Source organism: Pteronotus mesoamericanus, unplaced genomic scaffold (assembly GCF_021234165.1).
Source record: "Pteronotus mesoamericanus isolate MK-2021 breed Mesoamerican mustached bat unplaced genomic scaffold, CSHL_Meso_final scaffold_167, whole genome shotgun sequence".
Lineage (NCBI taxonomy): Eukaryota > Metazoa > Chordata > Mammalia > Chiroptera > Mormoopidae > Pteronotus > Pteronotus mesoamericanus.
This window is the reverse complement of record NW_026555308.1, coordinates 32,766,575-32,790,751: the sequence shown is the minus strand read 5'-3', so window position 1 is coordinate 32,790,751 and position 24,177 is coordinate 32,766,575. Positions and strand designations below refer to the sequence as shown.

General features: G+C 37.5%; 1 protein-coding gene across 1 annotated transcript in view; it reads left to right on the top strand.

The window, feature by feature from the left end:
• Positions 1 to 15,026, top strand: part of HSD17B4 (hydroxysteroid 17-beta dehydrogenase 4) — an 84,070-nt gene extending 69,044 nt beyond the window's left edge. The window contains exons 21-24 of the mRNA XM_054589910.1: positions 542 to 628; positions 1,796 to 1,934; positions 8,480 to 8,607; positions 14,665 to 15,026. Coding sequence (XP_054445885.1) covers positions 542 to 628; positions 1,796 to 1,934; positions 8,480 to 8,607; positions 14,665 to 14,754 — 444 coding nt within the window. The 3' untranslated portion in view covers positions 14,755 to 15,026. The remainder of the gene's footprint in view (positions 1 to 541; positions 629 to 1,795; positions 1,935 to 8,479; positions 8,608 to 14,664) is intronic.
• The last annotated feature ends 9,151 nt before the right edge of the window (positions 15,027 to 24,177 follow it).

Below are 24,177 nucleotides of genomic sequence, written 5' to 3'. Positions count from 1 at the left end.
TAAGTTCCTTTAATGAGTATTTTGGTAAAAGACTATTTTAACTTTTAGTTTATGCTATGTACACTTCCTATTTGAAATAAGAACTAGAATTATTACCTTTAAAAGTCCAGTAGTAACAGAAAAATTGTACTTTGATTTCCACTGCCTCATGTGGAAACTATGCCGTACTTTCTAATTAAGAATTCGACAGTTCTCACCCTGGCTCCCCATTAGACACACAGTTTTGTTTTTTAAAAGTCCCCCAGTGCTTAGGCTGCTCCCCACATTATTTAAACTGGAGCTTTTGAAGATGGGACCTGGTTATATATTTTAAAAGAGCTACAGTTGATTCTACAGTTATATTATTGCAAGGCTTCGTTTTTATTTATCTTGACAGTTAACTTATGAACTTTTAATTTAATTTGGATTATTATTTTCTTTTTTATATGAGAAAAAATGTAAATTTCTTCTAAATTACTTTACACTGTTTCACATGACATTGTGTTTTCACTGGAATCATCAGAGTGAATTGGTGTATTTTTCTTTTTGTACCCCTTACAAGACCCAAGAAACTGGAGACATTGCCATTTCGAATGCATATGTGGATCTTGTGCCAATATCTGGTGTTTTAGCCAAGACACCCTCTGAGGTAGGTTATAAAAATGGTATCCAGGTCATTTCCTAATTTCTGAATTTCAGTTAGGATTGCTTTAAGAATGTTCAGGCTACTTTAGAAAGTTAAATGCTGTGAAAGTTTCTTAATTCTTGAACTAAAAGACATTAATTCAAAACTGCTTACAATAAAAAAAAATATTTTTACAACATACAAATTTCTTAAAAACTTTTTGTAGGGGATGGTAGGGTGTCTTTCAAGGAAAAGTAGTTAATTTTCTAGGTTTAGTGTACTTAAATCAGTAGTTTAATGAGAAATATCAAGCAAACAATATTTTGGAGAAAGATAAATGAAGAAGTTAAATATCCTGTACCTTCTCGTGATTTAAAAGGTTTGTATAAAGCTTTATATACAAATATAAAAACAATAGCATATAATATTTATCAAAATAATTTTGTTATTCTCTGTTAACATGCTAAGGCTTTAGGTAAAAATGTTTATGTTCTCTTTCTAAAATATTAACTTTGTAATGTTGAGGTTCTCATATGTTTATGAACTTAAATGACTGAAGAGTAAACTCTCTTAACAAGACTCTAATATCAAAAATTGATGAAATTGATGAGCTAGAAATAAAGTGAGTTTTTATGTAATTCAGTCCCGTTTTACAAATAAATAGGACCACAGAAATTGATTTATTGTCCATTATCTTCCTATTGAAGGTAGTTAAGATACAGGTTGTTCAGTTCCTAACTTATTTTTCAACTATTGTTTCTGAATTCTGATAAAAGTAAAAACCTCTTATTTAGAGGACTGAGATTTTGTTTTTTTGTAAAATATAATCTTTATTTTATTTTTTCTATTACCATTTAGTTCCCTTATACCCCCCTCCCACCAGCAATCACCACACTGGTGTCCATGCCCATGAGTCCTTTTTCCTTTTTGCTCAATCCCTCCACCCCATAAATTCTCCCCTCAACTAGCTGTCATCTGCTCTCAATCTAGGGCTGAGATTCTGGATGACATGAATAAATCTAAGGAAAATGTAAAAGAAGCCTGGTGTAAAAAACAAAAAACAAAATTAGCATTATTTATGTGCAGATCCTGAGAAAAAAACCCACCTTATTGCACATATATTTTGTAATAATTTTTCCCCTTGACTCATTTTTACATAACTTTTAAAATTAAATTTTCTGTTTTTCCTAGGGTGAGAAGCTTCAGAGTACCATGGTATTTGAGGAAATAGGTTGCCGTCTTAAGGATGTTGGGCACAAGGTGGTGAAGAGAGTAAATGCTATATTTGAGTGGCATATCACTAAAGGTGGAAATATTGCAGCTAAGTGGAGTAAGTTATATCCCTGACTTTATAATACTCTAAGGCAAATCTTAGTAAACAGAGATAAAGTACCCTTATTATAATTAAAGCCTGTGTCTTTAAGAGTATGTACGATTATACATCATTACTTTCTTCTTTATACCTTTCTGTACCACATTTTGTCAGGCATTTTTCATGGGAATAACAGGTTTCAGGGTACCCAAAACATGTATGTTTTTTAGAGATGTAGGGACTCATTTGAAATGAAAATATCTGTTTTAAAGATTCTGTTGTAATACCCAAATTAGTACTTTTAAACAGTCATGCTAGTTGTATGCTTATTTATCTTTTTTTAAAAAATAATTTATTTATTTATTTTTAGACAGAGGGAAAGGGAGGCAGAAAGGAGGAGAGAAACATCAATGTGTGCTTGTCTCTCGCACACCCCCACCCAGGGACCTGGCCAGCAACCCGGGCGTGTGCCCTGAGTGGGAATTGAACTGGTGCTCAGTCCACTGAGCCATATTGGCCAGGGCTCTATGCTTATTTATCTTATCTTCAAATTTTTCTTAAACATAAAGTGAGTTAATCAGGGCAAATGAAATATTTTTGTCATTATATTGTGACCATTTTAAAATTGTTTTTTTAATACCAAAACATTAATAATTTGGATTATCATCTTAATTGTCAGATTGTTATTTAGGGGTGCCTATTTAAGTGCCTTGAAAATCAGATTATTTTTCATCACAAGTGAAGGTCACTATAAATGCTCACTTAGGCCAAAAAATTAAAATACATCTCTAAATGAACTGAAACTTTTGAAGTGATCTTCTATTATGTATTCCTAAAAAACATTGTAAGTTTTTTCGATTGATTTTGGTTCAGTATAAACAACTTTCTTTTCAATGTAGCAGTGCTGTTTCTTTCAGGCAGTATATGTTCATTATACAAAGTGTGGTATAGAAAGGTATAGAGAAGAAAGTAATGATGTATAATCCTACTGGCCACAGTTAACATTTTGATGTTTGTTCTTATGGAATACCCTTGTGCTTATTGGATGTTAATTCAGAAAATGTATAAAGGCAGGCAAAAATGTAATATGTCTGTGGTCCCCCACGTTTCAAAGTGTCCAATATTTTTCTAAATAACTGCATAGATTAACACTGTGTATGTAGGGGTCATCACTTCCTTCTTTCTGTCCTTCCTTTTTCCTTTCTATGTATCCTATGTAAACGCTTTGGATCCCATTCTGTTCTGATGTAGTATCCGTGATGGAATTCAACTTTTTCCCAATAGATAACAGTATATTAGAAATTGAGTTATAAATATAAAACACAGGACTTTTGAAGGTATTGGTGAAGTAGAGAAACGAGATCTCTAAGAGTGAGGAAAGGTGCTGGAACTATGTCACTGTTGGCAGAATAGAACCCTGAAGGATTTATAAAGTATACAAGTGACTCACTCTTGGCAAACAGTTTCAATATAGTTTCAATAACCAACTAAGATTTTTCGCTTGTCTTGGTGACACTTTCCTTGTAGATAACATTAGAAAATGTGCTCATATTTAAAAGTTACTTTGAATTAACCTAGAAAAGGGCTTTTTCTTTATATTTCCCTTAGGAAATGGGAATATTGTTTGTTAATAAGTACTTGTTATTGATGCTTTGTGGATTATGTGTGTTTTATCATCTTTTCTTCTGGTGCTTATTTATCAAAGTTAACAGTGAAATTGCATCTTCAGGCTTTCTCTGAACGGATTCACCATTCCCTTTGGTTATCTGTTGCCTGTTACTTGATTGCATTCTCAGCTGTGCAACTATTTTCAGTTCTGTTTGTTGTTTTGTCGCAGCCTTTGTGTCACTGAGTTAAACCACAGTAGCTGGCAGTAGTACACTGTTTTTGTCTTTTGGCTTATGGTATCTTAGAAGGTGATTCCATATTGGAATCTCTGTTTTGCATCTTGGCACCTAACAACATGAAAGATATGATTGAATGCTTTGATTTAGAGAATATCCAAGGTACTTTTTTTTTTTTTTTTGCAAGCAGTTTTAAAAATGTTTGGCTAAGCACTTTATCACCAAATATTTTATATGTTAAATTGCAGTTGTTCAGGGCTTGTTTATATCTTGGCCAACTGAAACCTAGTTATAGACAACAGGGCTAGGCTGCCCAGTTTACCGTGGCTGGGTTCAGGTATCATTGGAGTTGCACAAGTGACTGACCTTGAGCAAGCCTAGGAACCAAGGGTTTTGGGTTCAGTGGCTTGGAAGGCGCATTCCAACCCCAAGATTCTGGACCATGCCCATCTTCTCTGATTCCTCCCTCACCCTGCCATCCAGATTACACCAACAACACACCTCTGGGCAGAATGTGTGTGTGTAGTGGGGGATGGGGGAATCTTTTAAAACCAAATTAGTCTAAACCTAGAAAGAATCAGTAAGGTTCTGTGTCCATGCTGGGTTAGGGCTAGTTTTGGCTGTGGAGAAGGAAGAGCCCTATTTGTCTTCTGAGCCTGTCCTGGTCATCTGGAAGCTGCCTGAGTGAAAGTCAGTGTGGCCTCTGCGTCGCTGGGCTAAGGTGGCCTGAGAGAGACTGCTGAGTCCTTCCTTTCTCCTGTGGGCCAAGAGTGTGTGTCTAACAGAGAGATGTAGGCCCTTGGTATGAGAACTTAGAGGGGGGTCTTGGTGTGACATTTTGGGGAAGGAGGCCATTTCTTGGAAAGCTCGTTTGCACCTTCTCATTTCTACCTCTGGAGACAGTGTTTTGATTATGAAGAGTTGTAGAATTATTAAAAACATTATGATCCAATGATAGTGCTTCCTTAAGTGTTTGAGGTCAAGGTAGAAGCTTTATTTCACTGTCAATATTTGCTTTGGTATGAAGGACAGAGTGATTTTGTTTTCTATATCTTTTTATTGTTCCAAAATGTTAATTGCCTGCCTGGACAGGTTTGAACACCTTTTTCATAACCTGTACTTTCAAGTGTTTTACCCTTTTGAATAAAGGTAGTCCTTTGGCTTTTTAGTTTTCTAGAGATTCTTAGATTAGGTTGGAAAGGTAAAAATGGGCATCAGAGAGAAAAGTAAATCTCTGAATTCCCTTTGAACAGAGCTTCTTGCTCATCATAGTTATCTTACTGTATTATGATTATTTCTAAATATATATCTCCTCCTACTTGACGTTGGGTTTAACACTGAGAAAGAGCTTCAGATGAATTTATTTCTAGCTTCAAGTATGGTCTATAACACATAGTAACCTGATTCTGTATATGTTGAGTAAGTGCTAAAAACCATACAGAATGCACAGTTTGAGATGGAACCAGATGCCTGTGTTTTTAAAAATGTGCTGAGGTTGGTGCCTTTTTTTCTATGAAAACAATAAGTTTATTGTGTGGATAGTGACGTGTATTTTCTATTTAGCATGAGTGAAATATTCAGGAACAATATGATACAATTGAAACATTTTATAAGTAAGCAGTATATTCTATGATATTTATTACTATTAACTTCTGAAACCAGCCAAAAGTTGTCCTAGTAAATAAACGCTTTGGATCCCATTCTGTTCTGAGCAAAAGTAAAAATTCAGAGGAAATGAAAGATAACAGGAAGTTATAAAGAAGCTTAAAGAATCAGAGGTTCTATATGGCCTAAAGAATAGTCTGCTCCTGAAAATCAAAACACAGTTATTTTTATTTGCAACTCCAGAAACCAAAAGCTCTAAAAATAGTTTTTTCTTGTAACTCTTTGGTGTCAAAACCTGACCTGAACTTAGACGTTACAACTGATTGTCCTTTTCTCACCTAGTGTGAATTAGTCGAATGTAGAAATCATGTATTTGTTGATAATGTGTTGTGACATTGGAGGTCTTTCATAATGTAATAATACGTGTATTATGAACCATATTTTCTTCCCCAAATCTGAAAAATTCTGAATTCTTAAACACATCTGGCCTGAAGGAGTTTAAATAAGGAATTGAGACCTGTTCATATATACAGATAATTCTGATAGAACAGAAGTGGTAAGAGACATGGGAAAGGTGCTGTTGGCTTTCACAGATGGGAGGATTGGTTCATTCAACAAATATTTGATTATTTACTGTGTGCCAAGTTCTCTGCTAGGTTTTCGATTACAGATAGAAAAAGACAGTATTTTTTTTTGGGGGGGGAGGGTTGTTGGTTTACAGAAATCAGTATTAGAGGCAGTGTATCAGGAAAGTTTGAAATACCGGAGTTAAGGAGACAAAGGTTAATGGATCCAGGTTAAAAGGAATGAAGACCTGTAGTAAGGTGCTGGCAGTGATAGAGAGGAAAGAGCCTATGTGGATCTATTGCTAAGATAGAGTTGACTGACTTGGCTACTGACAATGTCTGTATAACAAGAGGAATGAGAAGGAGACGCCTAACGCCTAACGCCCAACTGTTGAGCCTGTGTGACTAAGGATGTTGACTCCAATGCTGGAAGTGTGAAACATGGGGAGGAGACAAGTTGAGGAGAGAAGACTTGATAAGCTGTGGTGCCAAAACTGTAGTAGACTAAGATCTGGACTAGGCTGTGGGAACTGTAGGTCTGGAATTTAGGGATGAGTTCACAGCTGGAGACAGAATTAGAAACCATATTCGTGGAAATATTAGTTGGAACTCAGAATGTTAGCTTTGCTACTGTGATTCATATTTTGTTTTCCCTAGGATGATAGCTTTAAGCTCATTGGCAGTGAGCAATTTGGTGGTTTTTCTCTGAAAGGAAATTTGGTTTCTCTTTACATATTTATAATCTTTTCCATTATAGGAACATAATTGGATTTCACAATTATATAGCAAGATTATAAAAATACTATGCATTATTGCTTAAATATTGTTATGTAATGAAGTGAGTTGGCTTTTAAAAAATGTATGCTGTAACTAATTATGTAGAGCTAAGTCTGCCTATTTGGATTAAATCTAAGCATCCACTGTGCACTTTGTTTTTTGCATGTTCTAGCCTCTAGGTCATCCGTTTTGGATCTTGGAAATTTGCCAAAAGGTGAAAGCCTATATACAGTTTGGGCACCTGCCATTTTAAGATCTGATCGTTAGAACCTTTTAGTGCCTGGGTTGGTGCTCATCTCCTAGCAGTCAAACCAGTTTACTCTTTAGGGTTTCTCAGCTTGGATATGAACTAAATCTTCAGAGTGTTGATTCCACAGTTACGATTAGGATCCAGAGGAGCATCTAATATGTTTATAGAAAAGATGTGAAAGATGATCTTTTGAAAGAAGATGCTGTCCAGTCTGGGATGGGGACATGTTTGTTAGAGAGGCAAGTCCAGATAAAGATCGACGTCGCCCGACCTTCCCCATGTCCATATTCTGCTGCTGTAGCTGCAGTTGCTCCCCCTTTCTTTCTTTTTAACTGTACAAAGAATACATGAACACTCGTTCATAATATGTAAGTTTCGATAAGAACAGAGTTTTTGCTCTTCATGTTCTACTTCTAATACCTTGCATATCATCTGATACCCCCAGTGGAAACAGTGAAGTGAGTGAATGAATATACACAACCAGGAAGTTCCCTTCTCTTTGCTCTTTCCCTTCCCCAAGGTAACCATTATTGTTAAAGTATTTTTTTAGTGTAGTTGGTAGCATTCTCCTTTGTGGACAGTTCAGAGTGATTAATTTTCCTTTTTGTGCAAGGTTTGACTAAGTAAGATGTAGTTAAGCACTCTGCTTTTTCTTATGTATGTGTAGCTTTTCCTTGACCCTAAATGGGGAGTCCCCTCCACACTCTTAGGGAGACTGATGTGACTATAGCTCCTTCACTGTAGCAAGAGAATTCACCCTCAAGAGGTTGAAGCTGGATGAGAAAATTGGGCTTACTGGATGATCGGTCTTAGTCATATATGAGATAACTAAAACTTTCTAAAGTGTAACTATGGCCTAAAGCTCAATAAATGTTATATAGAGAAAATGAAGGTAAATTTTGAATAGTTTTTCTAGTACCTAGCCTGTTTCTGGGACACAATTTTTCTGTCAAAAACAGTTAACAGAAAAGGAGCTAATTTTAATGGTTTATTTACAAAAATTAGGGCAATAAATGTTTTATAAAATCATAAGTGTAACAAAATGATTAGAACATTTGTTAAAATTTATGTTGATTAGCTTGATGTATTCAGGTATTTGAAAGGTGACTATAGTGTGTATTCCCTTCCCACAACATGCAGCTGTTTTGAAATCCAGCTTCTTCCTTTGTTGACTGTAGAGTATTGGAACCTAACGGCCTTACTCATATAACCTCCACCAACTTAACTTCCTTACATTATTCTGCATCGATTCACATTTAAAATGTTTCTGTCATATAAACTTCTTTAATGAGGAAAAATATTGATTTGACTATTTTGAAGAAGTTCTTTATAAAAAGAAAATCTCAAAAAATAAAGGATTTAATTTTTTTCCTAAATGACAGGTAATATATATTGTAGAGTAAGCAAAGCAGTTCATTAACTTAGGAACTATAGAAATGTCTGCATTTTAGTTGGTTTATTTTACTCTCATATTCTGAAGAAAATATGACACCCATTTTTTTCTTCTCTTGTTTTTCCCAGCTATTGACCTGAAAAATGGTACTGGGGAAGTATATCAAGGCCCTGCAAAAGGCCCTGCTGATGTAACAATCACAATTTCAGATGAAGATTTCATTGATGTAGTCCTGGGCAAGCTTGATCCTCAGAAGGTAAGAGCATTCTTAAAATGTTCATTTATTCATCATTATTGCTTCCTATTTGACAATTGCGGTTTTCAGGGGACTTCCAAATTCTGATTTATAATACAAAATTCTTACAGCTCTGAAGAAGACACAGTGAATGCCAATATCTGAGTTGACAGATCATGAATTTTTCTCATAAAGGTTCACTGACACTCCAGGATTGAATTTTTGGTGATATTCTTCTTTAGCATATCAGTAGTATAAAACCCACATCTAGACTTTTTATTATATTATGTCATTAGTTCAAAGGTGAAAAATCCTATGATATTAGTAGGTATTTCATAAAATTAGACATTTATTCCAGACAATAAGATTAAGAGCTTGTCATAATCACCTTTGAAAACTGGAAATAGAAGGATAGAACCCAACAGCCAGTGTCTCACTGAAGGTGAAACATTTAGAAACAGACATTTCAATGGAAAATCATGATGAGGACAAGAGAGTCCTCTCTGACCATGGTGAGTTAATATTGTTCTAAAACTTTTGGCCAAGCTACAGACATACAGAATGAAAGTAACTGATATAGCGATTAGAATGAAGAAGAAAATTTTGTTATTTTCAAATTGTTATTAGGCAGGTAGGAATCCCAAGAGAACCAACTGATGGGTTCTTAGAGGAATTCAAAGAAGTGGTTAAAATGCACAAAAATTATTAAAATATAGCTTTCACATAGCAAAACCAAATAGAAGATATAATTGAAAAAAATTTGTTTATAATTACCACCTAAACTAAAAAATATCAATTAGTACCTTAAGAAAAGTTCAGTGCTTATTTGAAGAAAACTATGCAACTTTACAGGAGACAATGTTCAGTTTTCTGGATAGAAAGACTAATTTTAAAATAATTGTAAAATAGCCCTGGCTGGTATGGTTCTGTGGATTAAGGGCCAGCCTATGAACCAGAGTTGGGGGCTCAGTTTGCAGTCAGGGCACGTGACTGGGTTGCTGGCCAGGTCCCCAGTAGGGGGTGTGCGAAAGGCAACCACACATAGATGTTTCTCTCCCTCTCTTTCTCCTTCCCCTCCCCTCTCTTTAATATGAGTAAATTAAATCTTTTTTTAAATAAAAAGAATTTTAAATTAATTTTAAAAGGATTGTAAAGTAATACAGTAAAAAATATGTTCTTTGTCATCAGATAAATCTGAGTTTGAATCTTAGCTCTGCCACTTACTCTCTAAACCTCAATTTTCTTATTGGTAAAATGAATAATTATAACAATACCAAAGCATTGTTATGATAACTAAATCCACTAAATATGTGAAGGGCTTAGTATGGTGCTTGGTACTGAGTGAGTCCTCAGTTAATTCCTTCCCAGGAATTTATTTAGTACCTGCTGATATTTGGGTTCTAGGGGTGGCTGAACAAGACAGTGCCACCACTGTGTGGAGCTTAGTTCTAGAGGTGAATGGAAAAGAAATACAATTCCAGGTGTGAAGAAAAATGTCAGGATAATAGGTTAGGGTAATGATTGACAAACTTTCTGTACAGGGTCACATTGTTAATATTTTAGGCTCTATAGTGAGCCACATGGTCTCTGTTGTACCCACTCAGTTTCACCATTGCAGAGTTAAAGTAGCCTTAGATAATGTGTGAACAAATGGATGTGGCTGTGTTCCCGTAAAACTTTATTAACAAAAATAGCTAGCAGACTAGTTTTGGCCACAGGCCATAGTTTTCCAATACCTGGATTAGAGTGTGACAGGATGAAAGTGTCTTAGATAGGGTTGTCCAAAATGGCCTGATAGTGACTTGAACAAAGCGAAGGGTGATCCATAAGGCTAACGAAACAACTACAAAGGCTTGAGGCAGGAGTAGCATCATGTATTCAAGTACTGTAACTGTGAGGAGGCCCGTGATAGTAAAATGAGCGTCGGGGAGAGTGGTAGGAGGTGAGATGGGAGAATAGGCAAGGACTAGATCACATAGGACCTGAATCTTCATAAGGAGTTCAGATATTGTGTGGGATAAGAAGCCATTGAGCTGTGGGATGACCGCATCTGATTTTTAAGGATTGTTCTGGGTGCTGAATGGAAAATTGACTTTGGCAGAGAGTGGGTAATTGAGTCCCTTTTTACATATGTTATATTTGAGATGTCTGTATTTAAAGATTAAATTAGGATTAAGGGAATATTTATATAATTGCTAGGAATATCAGACCTTTGGAGGTGAATGGGTTAGTCAGTGAGTGATACTGAACAGTTGCATAGGAAATCGTAGTGCTTTATGTTATTCTATATGCCTAAGTGAATACCATGCAGAATGGAATTAAGTGTAAAAAATAGAAGCAGTTGCAAAAACTTGCTGAAAACTTAGGTGTTTGTTATTCTTAATGATAATCTTTAGAGAAATGCTAATTAATATCAGGGGTTTTCTAAACTCATTTGATTCTATTGCCTTCTCTCCAACCTCAATGCTGTTTGTCATCACTATAAATAAACAGTTGGCCCTCGATTCCCAGGTGTCACATGCATGGAAGCAGAGGCCTGACTGTATATGTTTGGAAAAAATCTGCATATAAGTGGACCTGCATAGTTAAAACTCATGCTGTTCAAGGGCTAGCTGTATTTTATTTAACTGAATACATTCAAGTATTTCAACGTGTAGTCAATATTAAAAATAATAATGGAATATTTTATATCCTTTTTAAAATACCAAGTCTTCAAAATCCAGTGTGTATTATACTACATCTCAGCCAGGACTAAGGGCGTTTACTTTATTACACAGCACAGGTTTCAGCATTCTGTCTTGACTGTGCTTTTCTGTCCTTTCTTATCTGACTTCCGCATCTGCCACCGCACTGACTGCACTGGTAACTGTTGTGAAGGTCGCTGATGACTACTGCTTGGCTAATTCCAATGCATATTTTTCTGTCTATGCCTTACTCAACTTTTCAGGAGCATTCAACTTAGTTAATAACCAATTTCTTGAAATAATTTCATCTTTTGGCTTTCCTGACACCGTTTTGCTTTCTTCACCTTTGGCTATTCCTAATCTCCTTTGGTGTCTTGTACCCTAGTCATTAAATGTAGGTGTTTCTCAGGGCTCATTTCACAGCTCTTTTCTAAATAACACTTCCCCTAAAGGAGTTCATCCATCCGATGGTATTTCAAGCTGTCTGTATGTTGACAGCTCACACATTTAAATGTCTCACTCAGCTGTCTTCCCTGAGTTCCGTAGTGATATAACCAGCTCTCTACCTGACCTCTCTGATGGGAAGTCTCACTGGCATCTCAAACTTATTATGTGCAATATAGAGCTCAGGATTTAGTTTTCTCCGTAGTCTTTTCCTTTTCAAGCAATGGCACCATCATCTCTCCACCCAAATTAATATGCTCGGTAATACAAGAATTGTCTGGGCTTCCTTCTGTACCTCTGTATCCTTTCTATACTTAATACTGCCTGATCTTTCTCCAAAATATATCTTGATTTCATCTCCTCTTTATCACTAGGGACATCACCATGATCCAAACCCCCGCCATCTCTCACTTGGTTTACTAAACAGCTTCCTGACTGGTCTGACTGCTTCCAGTCTTAAAGTACTTGCTCACATTTTATTTTTTTTGACTCCCCTACTGTAATACTTACTTCATGAGGATAGGGAGAGATGCCTGTTTTCTAGCCTGGAATATTGCCTCGTACACTGTAGTCAGTCCGTTAATACTTGAGTAAATTAAAGCAAGGGTAGACATAAGGAACATAGCTCAATAGTAGTAGTTTAGAAATTAAAAACTTGTGCATGTCAGATTCCATAAAGTATTCTCATAAACCTGGGAAAAAATAAGATGATGATGATTCACAGTATATTGGTGTTAATAACCTATGAAAAATTCTGGAAAGCACTAAGACCTCAGTAGGAAAAAGTGGGCAAAAGTTATGAACCAGTAATTAAAAAAATAGAAATGACTAAATACATAAGAAAAACTACTGATTTTTTCCCAGTATCTAAAGATAAAAATTAAAGCAATTACTTTTGCCTCAAATTTTCAAAAATTAAAATAGTGTTGTTAAGGTGGGGATAAAAGAACTCGCATGTAGGTGGAAGGAATATTAATTCGGTATAGTCTTTCTGGAAAGCACTGTGGCAGAGGCTCGCCAACTTTCTTCCTTTTTGGCAACTATAGTCTCAGTCAGTACTTCTTGCATGGCCTTCCTAGGCCCAAAGAAATACCTAATGATTCAGTTTGTTAAGTATTTAGATTCCAAACAACAGTAGTTTTTCATGTTGTAGTTTTTTATATTTGGCCAGTTTTTAGATACTCCTTAGTGTCCCTGTAGATTTGCTGTGATGCCCTGGTGTCCCACAGTGTATGCAGTGTGGAAACTGAGGCAATTTGGAAGTATAGTCAAGAACCTTAATGTAAGAAATGTCATGATTTAGTAACTCTTCTAGGAATCTATTCTAATAGTTAAGAACAAAGATTTATGTATACAATTCTTCCACTTAATAACAACCATCAAGTATTGCTGTATTTACTCCAAGGAATTTGGTGTTCTTATTTGAGGTTGTTAAACCCCCCTTGGGCTCCTTGGCAAGCAGGTCCCCGTGCTTAACTGCAGAGTGAAAACAGCCTTGGCTTTGAAATTCTAGTCTCCAGTTGAATATCTACCACTCGATCCTGGGATAAAAAGTTTTAAGTAGTTTTTTGCTTTTCCCCCAGCTGATGAGGATTTGCTTCGGAGATTAAGTTGCTGCTAGTTAATAAGCGGTTAAAGGCCTTACTTCTTGCCGGCTCTGTGGCCTTGAGCAGGTTACTTAAGCCTGTGAACTTTGGTTTCCCTCTGTCAGCTGGGGGTAAGAATTGCTGTTACGCCCACTTCAGGTTGATGGCTGTGCTTCTCAAGCGAGATTACATTTGTAGGGCTGCTTTGTAATGTGAAGTATACATGGCTATTAATATTTTATAATCTAGATAAAAATCTAGGGTTTTTAATTTTATTTACTTTTAGAGAGAGGGGAAGGGAGGGAGAAAAAGAGGGAGAGAAACCTCAGTGTGTTGTTGCCTCTTGTGCATGCCTCCCCCGGAGACCTGACTTGCACCCCAGGCATGTGCCCTGACTGGGAATCGAACCAGTGACCCTTTGGTTCGAAGGCTGCCACTTAATCTACTGAGCCACACCAGCCAGGGTGGGGCTTCTTTTTTATTCCACAATCTATGTTATTTTCTCATAAGCTATAAAAACTGATTTATTATTTTTATTTTTCTGATAAAGAACTTGACATTGAGGAAGAACTTGTACAAGTTTCTTTTGTCAGGTCATATATAGATGTGGTACAGGAGCTCTCAGTGTTTTAACATGACAGCCTTTTGCTTGGTAATAGTGAGCTTGCTCTGCTCTTACTACATATAAAAACACTAAGCTAAACACTTTACACACTGTTTCATTTAACTCATACAACAAAACCGTGTGGTTTAGGTACTGTTGTGCTTTTTATAGATGAGCAGGCTGGAGCTCAGACAGCTTTGCCCTCTGAGGATGGATGAGCTTTGCCCAGGCTCATCTTGCCAGAAGGGACAGAGCCTAGATTTTAACTCAGGCGTTCTAATGCTGCAGCTCAGGATCGACTCACTGCTTTGTTATACTAACTTAATTTATTATTATATGGCTTTCTACTTCATGAAGATGTAATAAATATTTTTAATCTGCTTTTAAAAATTCTGAATTTAATATTTTAGTTATTAAGAATACAGAAAAGCCTTTTATTTATGAGGTCTCAAATTCATGTTTAAGAATATAGACTAAAGCTGGAAGCGTAGGTTGAAGCAGAACGCCCTGATCTGTCAATTCAGGTAAATTATTCTATGGTTTTCTAAAATACACAAGGAGTATATTTTTTTCTTAGTTGTTAAAAGATATCTATAATCATTAAACTATCATTGCTAGATAAAAGTTGCCTGGGTTGTCAACAGTTAATTCAGTTGTATTCAGTCTGCAAAAAAATTTTTTTGAACAATGATGTTTTAAAAGCACAAAAAAAATGTAACATAATAAAGCTTGACACTCCTTTTCCCTCTCTCCTTCCCAGGCATTCTTCAGTGGCAGACTGAAGGCCAGAGGGAACATCATGCTGAGCCAGAAGCTTCAGATGGTTTTTAGGGACTATGCGAAGCTCTGAAGGACATGCTCCGTTATCAATAAAAGTAGAAGAATATTCTTTTCACCCAAATATGCAAAAGCAACTCAGCAAAAGTGATCAAAACTAAGATGCAGGAGAAATTGCTTAACATTTTCAGATTTCAGATAACTTTTCAGATTTTCATTTTCTACTAATTTTTCTTGTTATTTTTACAAGGAACTGTAAAATAGCATGTAATTATCCTTCTTAGATTTTATCTTCATAATAAAAAAATTTCATTCAAGTCTAGTCTCTTTAGAATTGTAATGGCATTTATGAGTTGAAAGGAAAATTAAATGAGTAAAGGCTACTTTGATGCCTGTTGAGCTTTTTGTTATTTCTGTTCTCTAATTTATTGAAACTCTAATTTTAACATGAATTTTCATGTATGTACTTGTTTGTCATACTTTTCTATAGTAGATAGTATTCTGCTTTAAGGAAGGGAAAAGGTCTTTGTGTGTCCAAATAGTTTTCTTTCTTCCTTTCCCACTTTTGCTAGAAATTCTTTACTTTCATCTCATGCTTGTAAGTCTACCAAATATATAGCTTTCTTGCTTTACCGGTAAACTTAAATCCTAACATGGTCACTAGCAAGTCCTGTCATATCATTATTTCCCCCAACATTTAGCTCAGATTATGTATGCTCAGAAAAATGCTCTTTCAGTGGCTTGGCTGCAGAGGTAATGAGAAAGTGAGTGGGTTGCTCAGGTCAGGGATAAATGACCTGATACCACTGCCAAGTATGCCTTCATGCTTGATAGCTCATTTGGATGGCTTTCCAGTTGGTCCCTCCAGTCTTTCACCACCTCCCCTCACCACACATCAAAAGAGCCTTCTGAACATGTGACTTCCCAACTGAGAAACCTGTGATGGTTGTCTTACTGTCAGACTGTTTAGGATGGTTTCAAGTTGCATCAGCTGGAATTCTTTTGGTTGCAAGTAACCAGTTCAAATCTGCATAACAGAACTTATCCACATAACTGAAGGATAGTACTGGCTCTGAAGGGCCTTGATCAGCAATTCATTGTCATCCAGGCTCAATTCCTTGCCACTTCTCTGCCGCCTCTATCTGCCAGCCCCATGTGGTGCTCCTGAAAACTCCAGGTCATTCCTGTTGTGGTTACAAGCACGCAACCAACAGGTGCAGCCTCACAGTCCCATTCCAAATCAACTGAGAAGGGAGAGCACTGGGTTATCTCAGAAGCCCCGGTGAAGTCCTCACCTGGTCTCATTAGCTCTGATTGGGTTAAAAGCCAATCCTTGAGCCCATCACTGCAGCCAGAGATGTTGGATGTACTGATGGGCCTGCATCCACCAAAGCCCTTACATGTAGCCTAAGGATAAAGAGTGATCACCAAGATGTCCCCCAGTTTTGGTGGTTTGCTGGGAGGACTCACAGGACTCAGCATATAGTCATACTCAAGACTGATCAATTACAGCAAAACAATACAAAGCCAAATCAAAAGGTAAAAGTCCAGAGGAAGTCAGGTAGAAGCTTTCCAGAGTTCGCTCCCCGATGGAGTTACACAGGACATGCTTAATGCCCCTAGCATCAAATTGTGGCAGTAGGTATGAAATGTCCCCCAAGACTCAGTGCCCAGAGTTTTAATTGGGAGGTTGATCACAGGGGCATCTGCCAGAGCACGCACCAAAATGCCAGACTCCTAGGAAGAAAGAATTTAATATAAACCCTAATGTTTGTACACTTTGGGCACAGGAACCCATTCTTCTCAGTGAGGGAATGGTGTGAATCTTACGGAATCTGAGTTCCCAGATGCCAGCCAAGGGTGAACCTTGCAAGCAAACCTTTCTAAGAATAGCAGTCTCAGGACTGCCCTGTTAAACACTCCAGTACTGATCCTGCCATGTCACACACTCCTGTACTGATGGGGTTGGCCACGCCTAAACGACATGGCCCGAGAGACGATCAGGTGTGGTGTGGGAATTTAGAGTACTGGGGAGCCAAATCAGAATTGTGTACCCCAAGGTTCTTTTGCTCTCCTAAACTTTTTTACCCATTTCTTCGTAAACTCCATATCCTTAAACCTCCCAAGAGTGTCATCTGTGCAAAGCTGCTCTTAACCAGCACTGATAGAACAATCTCTGGTGTCTCACAGAACTTTGTATTCACATTTTAAAGCAAGTAATCTGAGAAAACTTGATTTTTGTTATGTTGAAGAGAAATAGATATGAGTAATCTATTTAATAATAATACCCTAACATTAACTTTGTCCTTTAGGTCAATAAATATTGCAGCAAAACTAAATAATAATCCAGTTCCATTGAGCTTTTGAAGTGGAGAAGTCTCAAAAGTTGAAAGTGATGAAATGTGATTTTCTGAAGAGCAGAGGATTTTAGGTCAGTCTGGACTAATCTATTTAAGAGAGGAGAGGAAAGAAAATAACCTACTTAAAAACCCATAAATAGGCAAAGTAGAAAAAGCGCAAGCTTTGGTTAAAAATGAATCTAGGTTTATAACACGTGTATATGCAATATATTGGCTGAAGTTGCCTAGTAAGTATCATCTAGTTATCAGGGTTAACATAGCTTAACAAATAAAAAGAAGCCTGAGGACGTAAACTGTTGCGGCACTAAAATTCAGAGCTGCTTATAACCTCATCCAGAATCCATCTTTTAAGAAGCTTGGTTGAGTAACTTTTGAATCTATCGCTGACAAGTATAAAGAAATAGAGAAGTAGAAAGAGCCTTGTGTTGGGAGCATTGGCTGGGGAAGTTTGTGCAGGCAGTATGGAAGAAGACACAAAATTAAACCAGAAAACAGACTGAAATGTATTACTTCAAATGAGTATCATGTGAAGGGAGATTGAACAGCTCTATAAAGAACAATGACTGGATAAACCAGGGGTCAGCAAACATTTTCTGTAAAGGGCCAGATTGTAAATATTTCAGGCTTGTAGTCCACATATGGTCTCTGTTGCGTATTCATTTTTTAAATAGCTTTGTTAAAAAATGTGAAAACCTGTGCAAAAGCAGTCAGGGGCCGGTTTTGGCCCACAGGGTGGGACCTAGGCATAGGTGTTGAGAGCACTGGTTTAGGAAACAAAATTTTAAGGTGGTGTTTTTATTTGCTTTAAATAATTATCAAAGTACAGAGTCACATGACTTGTGAAAGTATGAGAGGCTCTCCCACTTCCACATCTGGACAGTTAAAACTGCACAGCACGTGCCTGGCCCGGCCCCTGCCAGGCCCCACACCGTGATCCTCTGGGAATGATGTGTGGTAGGTCACTGTGGCACCAGCATCTACTAGCTTTGCAGACCAGCAACTCAAGTGTCACCTTTTCATCCCCATCAATATTCATGAACCAGCACCGTCTATTTAAACAATACCGTTGTAGACATTTCACTTCTGAATTGGTATCCTTAGATTAACACTTTTAGGAAGTGGAATTATTGAGTCAGCGTGTAGGAGCGGTTACAGCATCCTTTATAGCCCCAGGGAGGTGAGGAAAGGAGAGCAAGTGTCAGGATCTCTAGGAGTGGTGAGTTCTGTCATAAAAAAACAAAAGTGACAGTTTTATATGAGTCAATGCCTGCTGACTACAACAGCGCTTTAGTTCCTAGTGTCACTAAATTTTGTATCACCAAGCAAGAAAGCAATGGAAGCAATGAGACTTAGATCTCTGATTCAGATGAGGTGGTGTGGGAGTAAATTAGACAAGAAGTGTGCATGCTACTATGTGTGCAGATGATGGACAGGAGGAGAAGGCCCCAGCTTCTGACTGGGAATGGGTACATTATCAGCATATACAGCCCTGCTCACAGAACGTATTGTAAAAAGATGGGTAATGCAGCGTGTTTAAGTGATTTGTATCTTTGGCCTCTTTTGAATAATCAACTGAAGCTGGGACTCAGTGCCTACCAAGCCTCAGTCCAAAGTTAGCCACAACCTTTGCCCATTTTCCAAAGGAGGGCACCTGGGCTGTGAAACTATTTCACCTTAGATTTCAGATTGGAAAATTAGCAAGAGCGGTGTTTGGTACCACTACCTTCTGGCCCACTATCCTCTATAAAAATAGGCCTCTCTTACTTTTCCTCTGCCTGGTTAAGAGTACTCAATTCTATTGGCCCGTGGAAGTGAATTAGGACAGATTGGAACAAACCATTCCCCCTTATTCTTCATCTTTCAGCCTAATGTGGGAGCTATTCCGGAAACAGGGCTTTTGTTACATAGAACCATATTGATTCCCAAATAACAATTTTCAAGCCCATCAATGGCTAGTCAGTTGAGTATTTATTGAACTCCTCATGTGTACTGGGCATTGGAAATTTAGATGTGAATAAGGAAGAGAAAATAGATAACTTTAAGATGCTTATTACATTGAATCTATTTTTATTGTTACTTCTTGGAGATTACTATTAGTTGAAGAAATTCTTTAGCGGATGATTGTGGTTTTGGAAATTTGATTTAACTGCATTTTAAAAATATTCAAATTTTTAATATAAACAGAAACAGTTTATTTCTCACCTCTCCCCCCGCCCCCAATACCCCCTCCCTCTGATGATCATCAGTCTGTTCGCTGCATCTATGAGCCTGGTTTTCAAATTGCTATCTTTAACTGATTAGAGAATAACATTTTCCCATGAGTTGTTTAAGAAATAACTATTTTTTCACATGTGAATTGTCAGTTTTCTTCTTGAGAGTTGACAATTAAGTAACAAAACAAAACAAAACAAAACAAACCCATTAGGCAGATGGCAATGAAACCCAAGTGAGTTAGTTGTCCCGGGTCATACTGGGAGAGGTAAGAGTCAGACCAAGCTAGGTCTCCCAACTCCTAGTTCGTGTTTAGTACACTCTGCATGCTAAGCAGTACTTCTAAACATATTTTTCCATCTGTGTCTTTTAAGAATAATATGATTCGCCTTAAAGTAGACTCCTTAATTAAGGGAAATGGGGCTTTGAACAGTGCTGTTTCTTTAGAGCTAGAAGTATTTTTACTCTATAATTCTGGAATCATAGAAAATTCCTAAAGGTGAACTAGGAGAAGGCTGGATATTTTATAACTACTTGGACCAGAGATGTTCCTTTATCTTTGACTTTTTAAATTCTGACTGTCCTTGAAGAGTTGAAAATGTGCCCCTGGCTGACCCGAATAAGCTCCTTCAGGTATTAACGTTCCATTCCCCGAGTGCCTTTCTACAACACCTCAGGGACTCATCTCCGCCAGAGCTCCGCCCCTCCTGCAATACCCAAACTAGGACAACATTCTTTGTGTTGTTTCTGATAAAATCTTGTAGTTGACAAATTCAAGTTCTCTCTTGAATGTAATTAGGCTTATACCGTAGCCATTATAAAAAGAATAATACTTAGAGACCTAAGACATGATCTATTAACTCTAATTTCTATACAGTAGCTCATCTTTATCTTTTTTGTGTACCTTAAAAGTGAAATTATTACTTGTAAACATGTTGAATCGCTATAGAACTGACTTTATTGCTCAGCCATTTAAGGAAATCATAGATTTAAATTCTCCAAATTAATTGAAATTTTAGTTGATTTGCATTTCATGAAATTAGTGAGAATTAGTTTAATCACTTATTTGATAATTATTTGATAATTAAGCTATGACAAAAAATTATTTAGGGTCTCATTTTTTGTAAAGACATTGGATTTTTAAACTGATCACTTCACATAATTCAACTGAACGTCAGTTCAAGATACAGGAAAACAAAGAAAAACTTTAGAAATTCTGATTATCAAATGGGCATGTTTTCATACTTAATTTAACGTTTATATGTCAAAGACTGAGTTTTATCATGATATTTTATTCTAGGGATACATTAGAAAGTTACATAATGTAATAAAAAATTGACATTGTTGATTGGCATAGTTTAAATGAAGAGATTGTCTATTGCCAAAATCGGTTAACTGACATCTCAACTCAACCGGTACAGGCAACTGCTAATAGCTCCCGACTTTTATGAACCACGTTACAGACTCAGGCTTATTTTTTATTCCAGTGCTGATTTGAAACAGCTACCCTTATGAAGAGGAAGGGAAAGACTGCCCATGGCTGAAAACTAAAGTCCATTTGCTGCTGGTAACCTGCCCTGAGAACTGGACAAGTCATTATCTAGGCTGTTTGCCTGGTTGTTAAGAGCTTGGACTAGCTTATCACCAGGAGGTCTTTTAATTTCAAGGTTTTAGGAGTCTATGAACATTGAAGTTCTAACCTTGCTGTGAAATCAGATATGTCAGTCTATCAAGTAAGAATTATATGACATATGTATGTCCAATGAAAAGCCAGTGATGAAAAGCGAGAAAATGGTGTAATTAAGATGTCAGCAGTCTTGGTCACGTAAAAGTGGTGGGAGCCCAAGTTTTCAAGCTCTAGTGGTCACCTCTCATTTAATATTTAAATCAAAAGAGTCTCATCTGCTACAGTGAGAAATCCTGTGTTTCCACCCACATGTCCATGTATCTTTGGAGGGCTTTTGATGGCTTTCTAATCACCTTTTGGTATGTTTTTCTGATTCTATTGAATGATCAGTTTCTCATCTCACCTTATTCAGCTACTCTCTTATTACCCATTGAATCTAAATGTGAAATAGCATTCATTTTTGTTTATATTTCCCCTCAAACCACACACTTAAGATATTTGTGTGTACTAGACAGTTACTGAAGGGTTAGGATTAACAGAGAGGGTTTGCATCACGGTCTTAGCCCAGCAGGCTACTTGAGAAATACAATACACGCTCTGGTTCTAGAATGACTGTGGCCACTGCCACTGCTGAAACTTCCAAACAGGCCAACTCCTCTGAAACCCACCCTTATCTCCCTCCCCTCCCCGCACCCCGCCCCTGCTGCCAGAAGCTCCAAACTTCTCCTACTGTATTATACATAACAGTTCAGCTTTGTTTCTTAACCAGGCTTTTGGAGAGCATCTATTCACAACTAATGAGAGTTTCAGTGTATATGGCCCGAAGAGGAGCTCTACCTCTAGCTTACATGCATTTTTTTCTTTCTGGGATGGAAAGGTAGGATGGCAAGGTAGGAAGAAGTGAGTAGGAAGACCCAGAGATGGCTTGGGCAAAGGAGGCCAGCTAAGGGAGGGAGTGTGCCAGCACCCACCACCTGCAGCGCCCAGTGCTGGGAGTTTACAAGTACCATCCCAGCTAATCATCACAACAAGCCTGTGAGGTAGAGAATATCATTAGTCCCCATATAAAGATGAGGAAATAGGTTTGGGGAGGTCAAATAACTTCCTCAAGATCATATTTCTGTTAAGTGGCAGACTGGGGATTTGGGTGCAATCATTCTTTATGCTCAATCACTGTAAAATGCTGCTGCCTTATGCATTATGCTGGTACTACACCTACATTATTGCATTTTATTTCTGTGAGTGATACGCATTTTTTATCATTTATTTTCTAAAGAGGGAAATTTCCCAAAGTCATAGAGTTAGGATATATTGGTGTCTGGAGTGCAACCCAGTTCATTTAACTCCTAAATCTATGTGGCATGTTGCCTTGATGGGCTTTTCACTTAAAATATTGATGTACTTTGACTTGGGTTTATCAGCAAAAGTTTTTGTTTTTTTATAATGATTTCATTAAAATGTGCAAGTATTTATAATGAACAACACAAAGTTGGTGCCTAAGGACATTTATTTTACTTTATTTTTGTTTAAAAATGTTTTATTGTGGGACATTAATTTTAAAAGTTTAGAGAGTGAGCAATAGAAAGAAAAGGAGCAAGTGTACCAGAGAGGATTAAAGAAACGCCTTCAGGGAGTCAAAGTTCCACTGGGCAGGGAAGACACATCCTAGGGACCGCAAGGTACTGGTATTGTTCTGTTTTTGGAATTCCAAACCCATGAATTCTGGTAAGAAACATCTTACCATGTACTTCAACTTGTCAAAAATAAACTAACTTGTACGTATGAAAAAAACCCCCCACACATATTGTCATTTATATTAACTTGCAATAAAAATACCAAGTTTTCATTATCTTTTCAAATTACAGGGCCCACAGAGACATGTAACACAAAAATTACAGAAAGAGTGATAGGAGTGTTGGCTGTTTTTAAAGAGTAGCCCAACAGAGAAATTAAGAAAACTTAGAATCAATAGATTCAATAACATCAGTCAATATCCATCGCCCCAGATGCCTGAATTCCTTTTTTTAATGCTCCTGGTGCAAGGGTGGTGCAGCCTCTGCTCGGTTATCGCTCATGATGGAGAACTCTGTTTTTCCGGAGGCAGGGAAGGTCTTCCGTAGAAAATGGGCCATGCAATGTGTTAGAAAATTCAGTGGGATGATGAGAAACATGTTTCCTTGTATGATCTGTTGATTTTGGGTTTTGTTTAATGAAGCCAGAGAGATTAAATTTCTCCTGCTCTGTAGAGTTGGTTCAAATCCTTCTTGAAAAAGTGGAAACTTGGTCTGATGGGAACAATGTAGGACTTGGAGTCAGGACACTGGTCTCAGCTTCACAGATTGGGAGGTCTGAGGGCCACTTTTGTAATACCTGAGAGTCCCCTCTCTCGGATGATCTTTGGTTCACCTGAAGGGTTTGTTTTAAGAGTTAAATGAAAGTGAATATGAAAGTGCTTTAATAACACTGCCTTATAGTTGTGTGTTTTATGATTCATTAAATTGGTGCAGACAATGCTCTAAATAAAGGCAGATGAGTGTAGAGCTCAGTGATTCAGATACTTAATTATAGAAGAATTGTCAAGGCCTGGAGCACTAGTGGGCAAGAGTTTGTATGGAGGTGGAGGGTGAGTTCTGGTTGTCAAAGTCTGATGTCAACAGAGGGAACACGTGCTTCAGTTGACCTTTGGACAAGTCAAATTTTTCTCGTGGGTAGGAGATGCTCACAAGTTCCCAGCTCTGAAGCTGTCTGTCCCGGATTCATTCCTCAGCCCCCCAGGGACTATCTACAACATACTGGCTGGTTTCCTTAAGGATGGAGGTCCTAACCTGATTCCAGTAAGTGGATTGTGGCTGTAGGATCCCATCTGGCTCTGTTCACCTTTCCCAAGTAAGACTTTATTTTTCAGCCAATGGTGAAGGGCCTGCTCTTACAGGGCAGATTTCTGGGACTCAGCCATTATCCACGTACCTCTTTGGTGGCTCAGTTTTCTCAACACTGTTCTGCTTTTTGGATTGGATTCGCCTAATATCAAACCATTTCCTAAATAATGCCTCAGTTTTATAAATTTCAGAGGCACTATGTCTTACACTAGTAGTTCTCAAAGTATGGTCCTTGGACCAGAAGTATCAGCATCTCCTAGGCATTTGTTAGAGGGGCAAGTTTTGGGGCCCTACTCCAGACCTGAATTCTGAATCTCTGGGGATAGGGTCCAGCAATCTGTGTTTTAACAAACCTCTAGAGGATCCTGATGCACATTAACATGCGAGCGCCTTGACGTGGCTGTTGGTTGTCCCCTTGG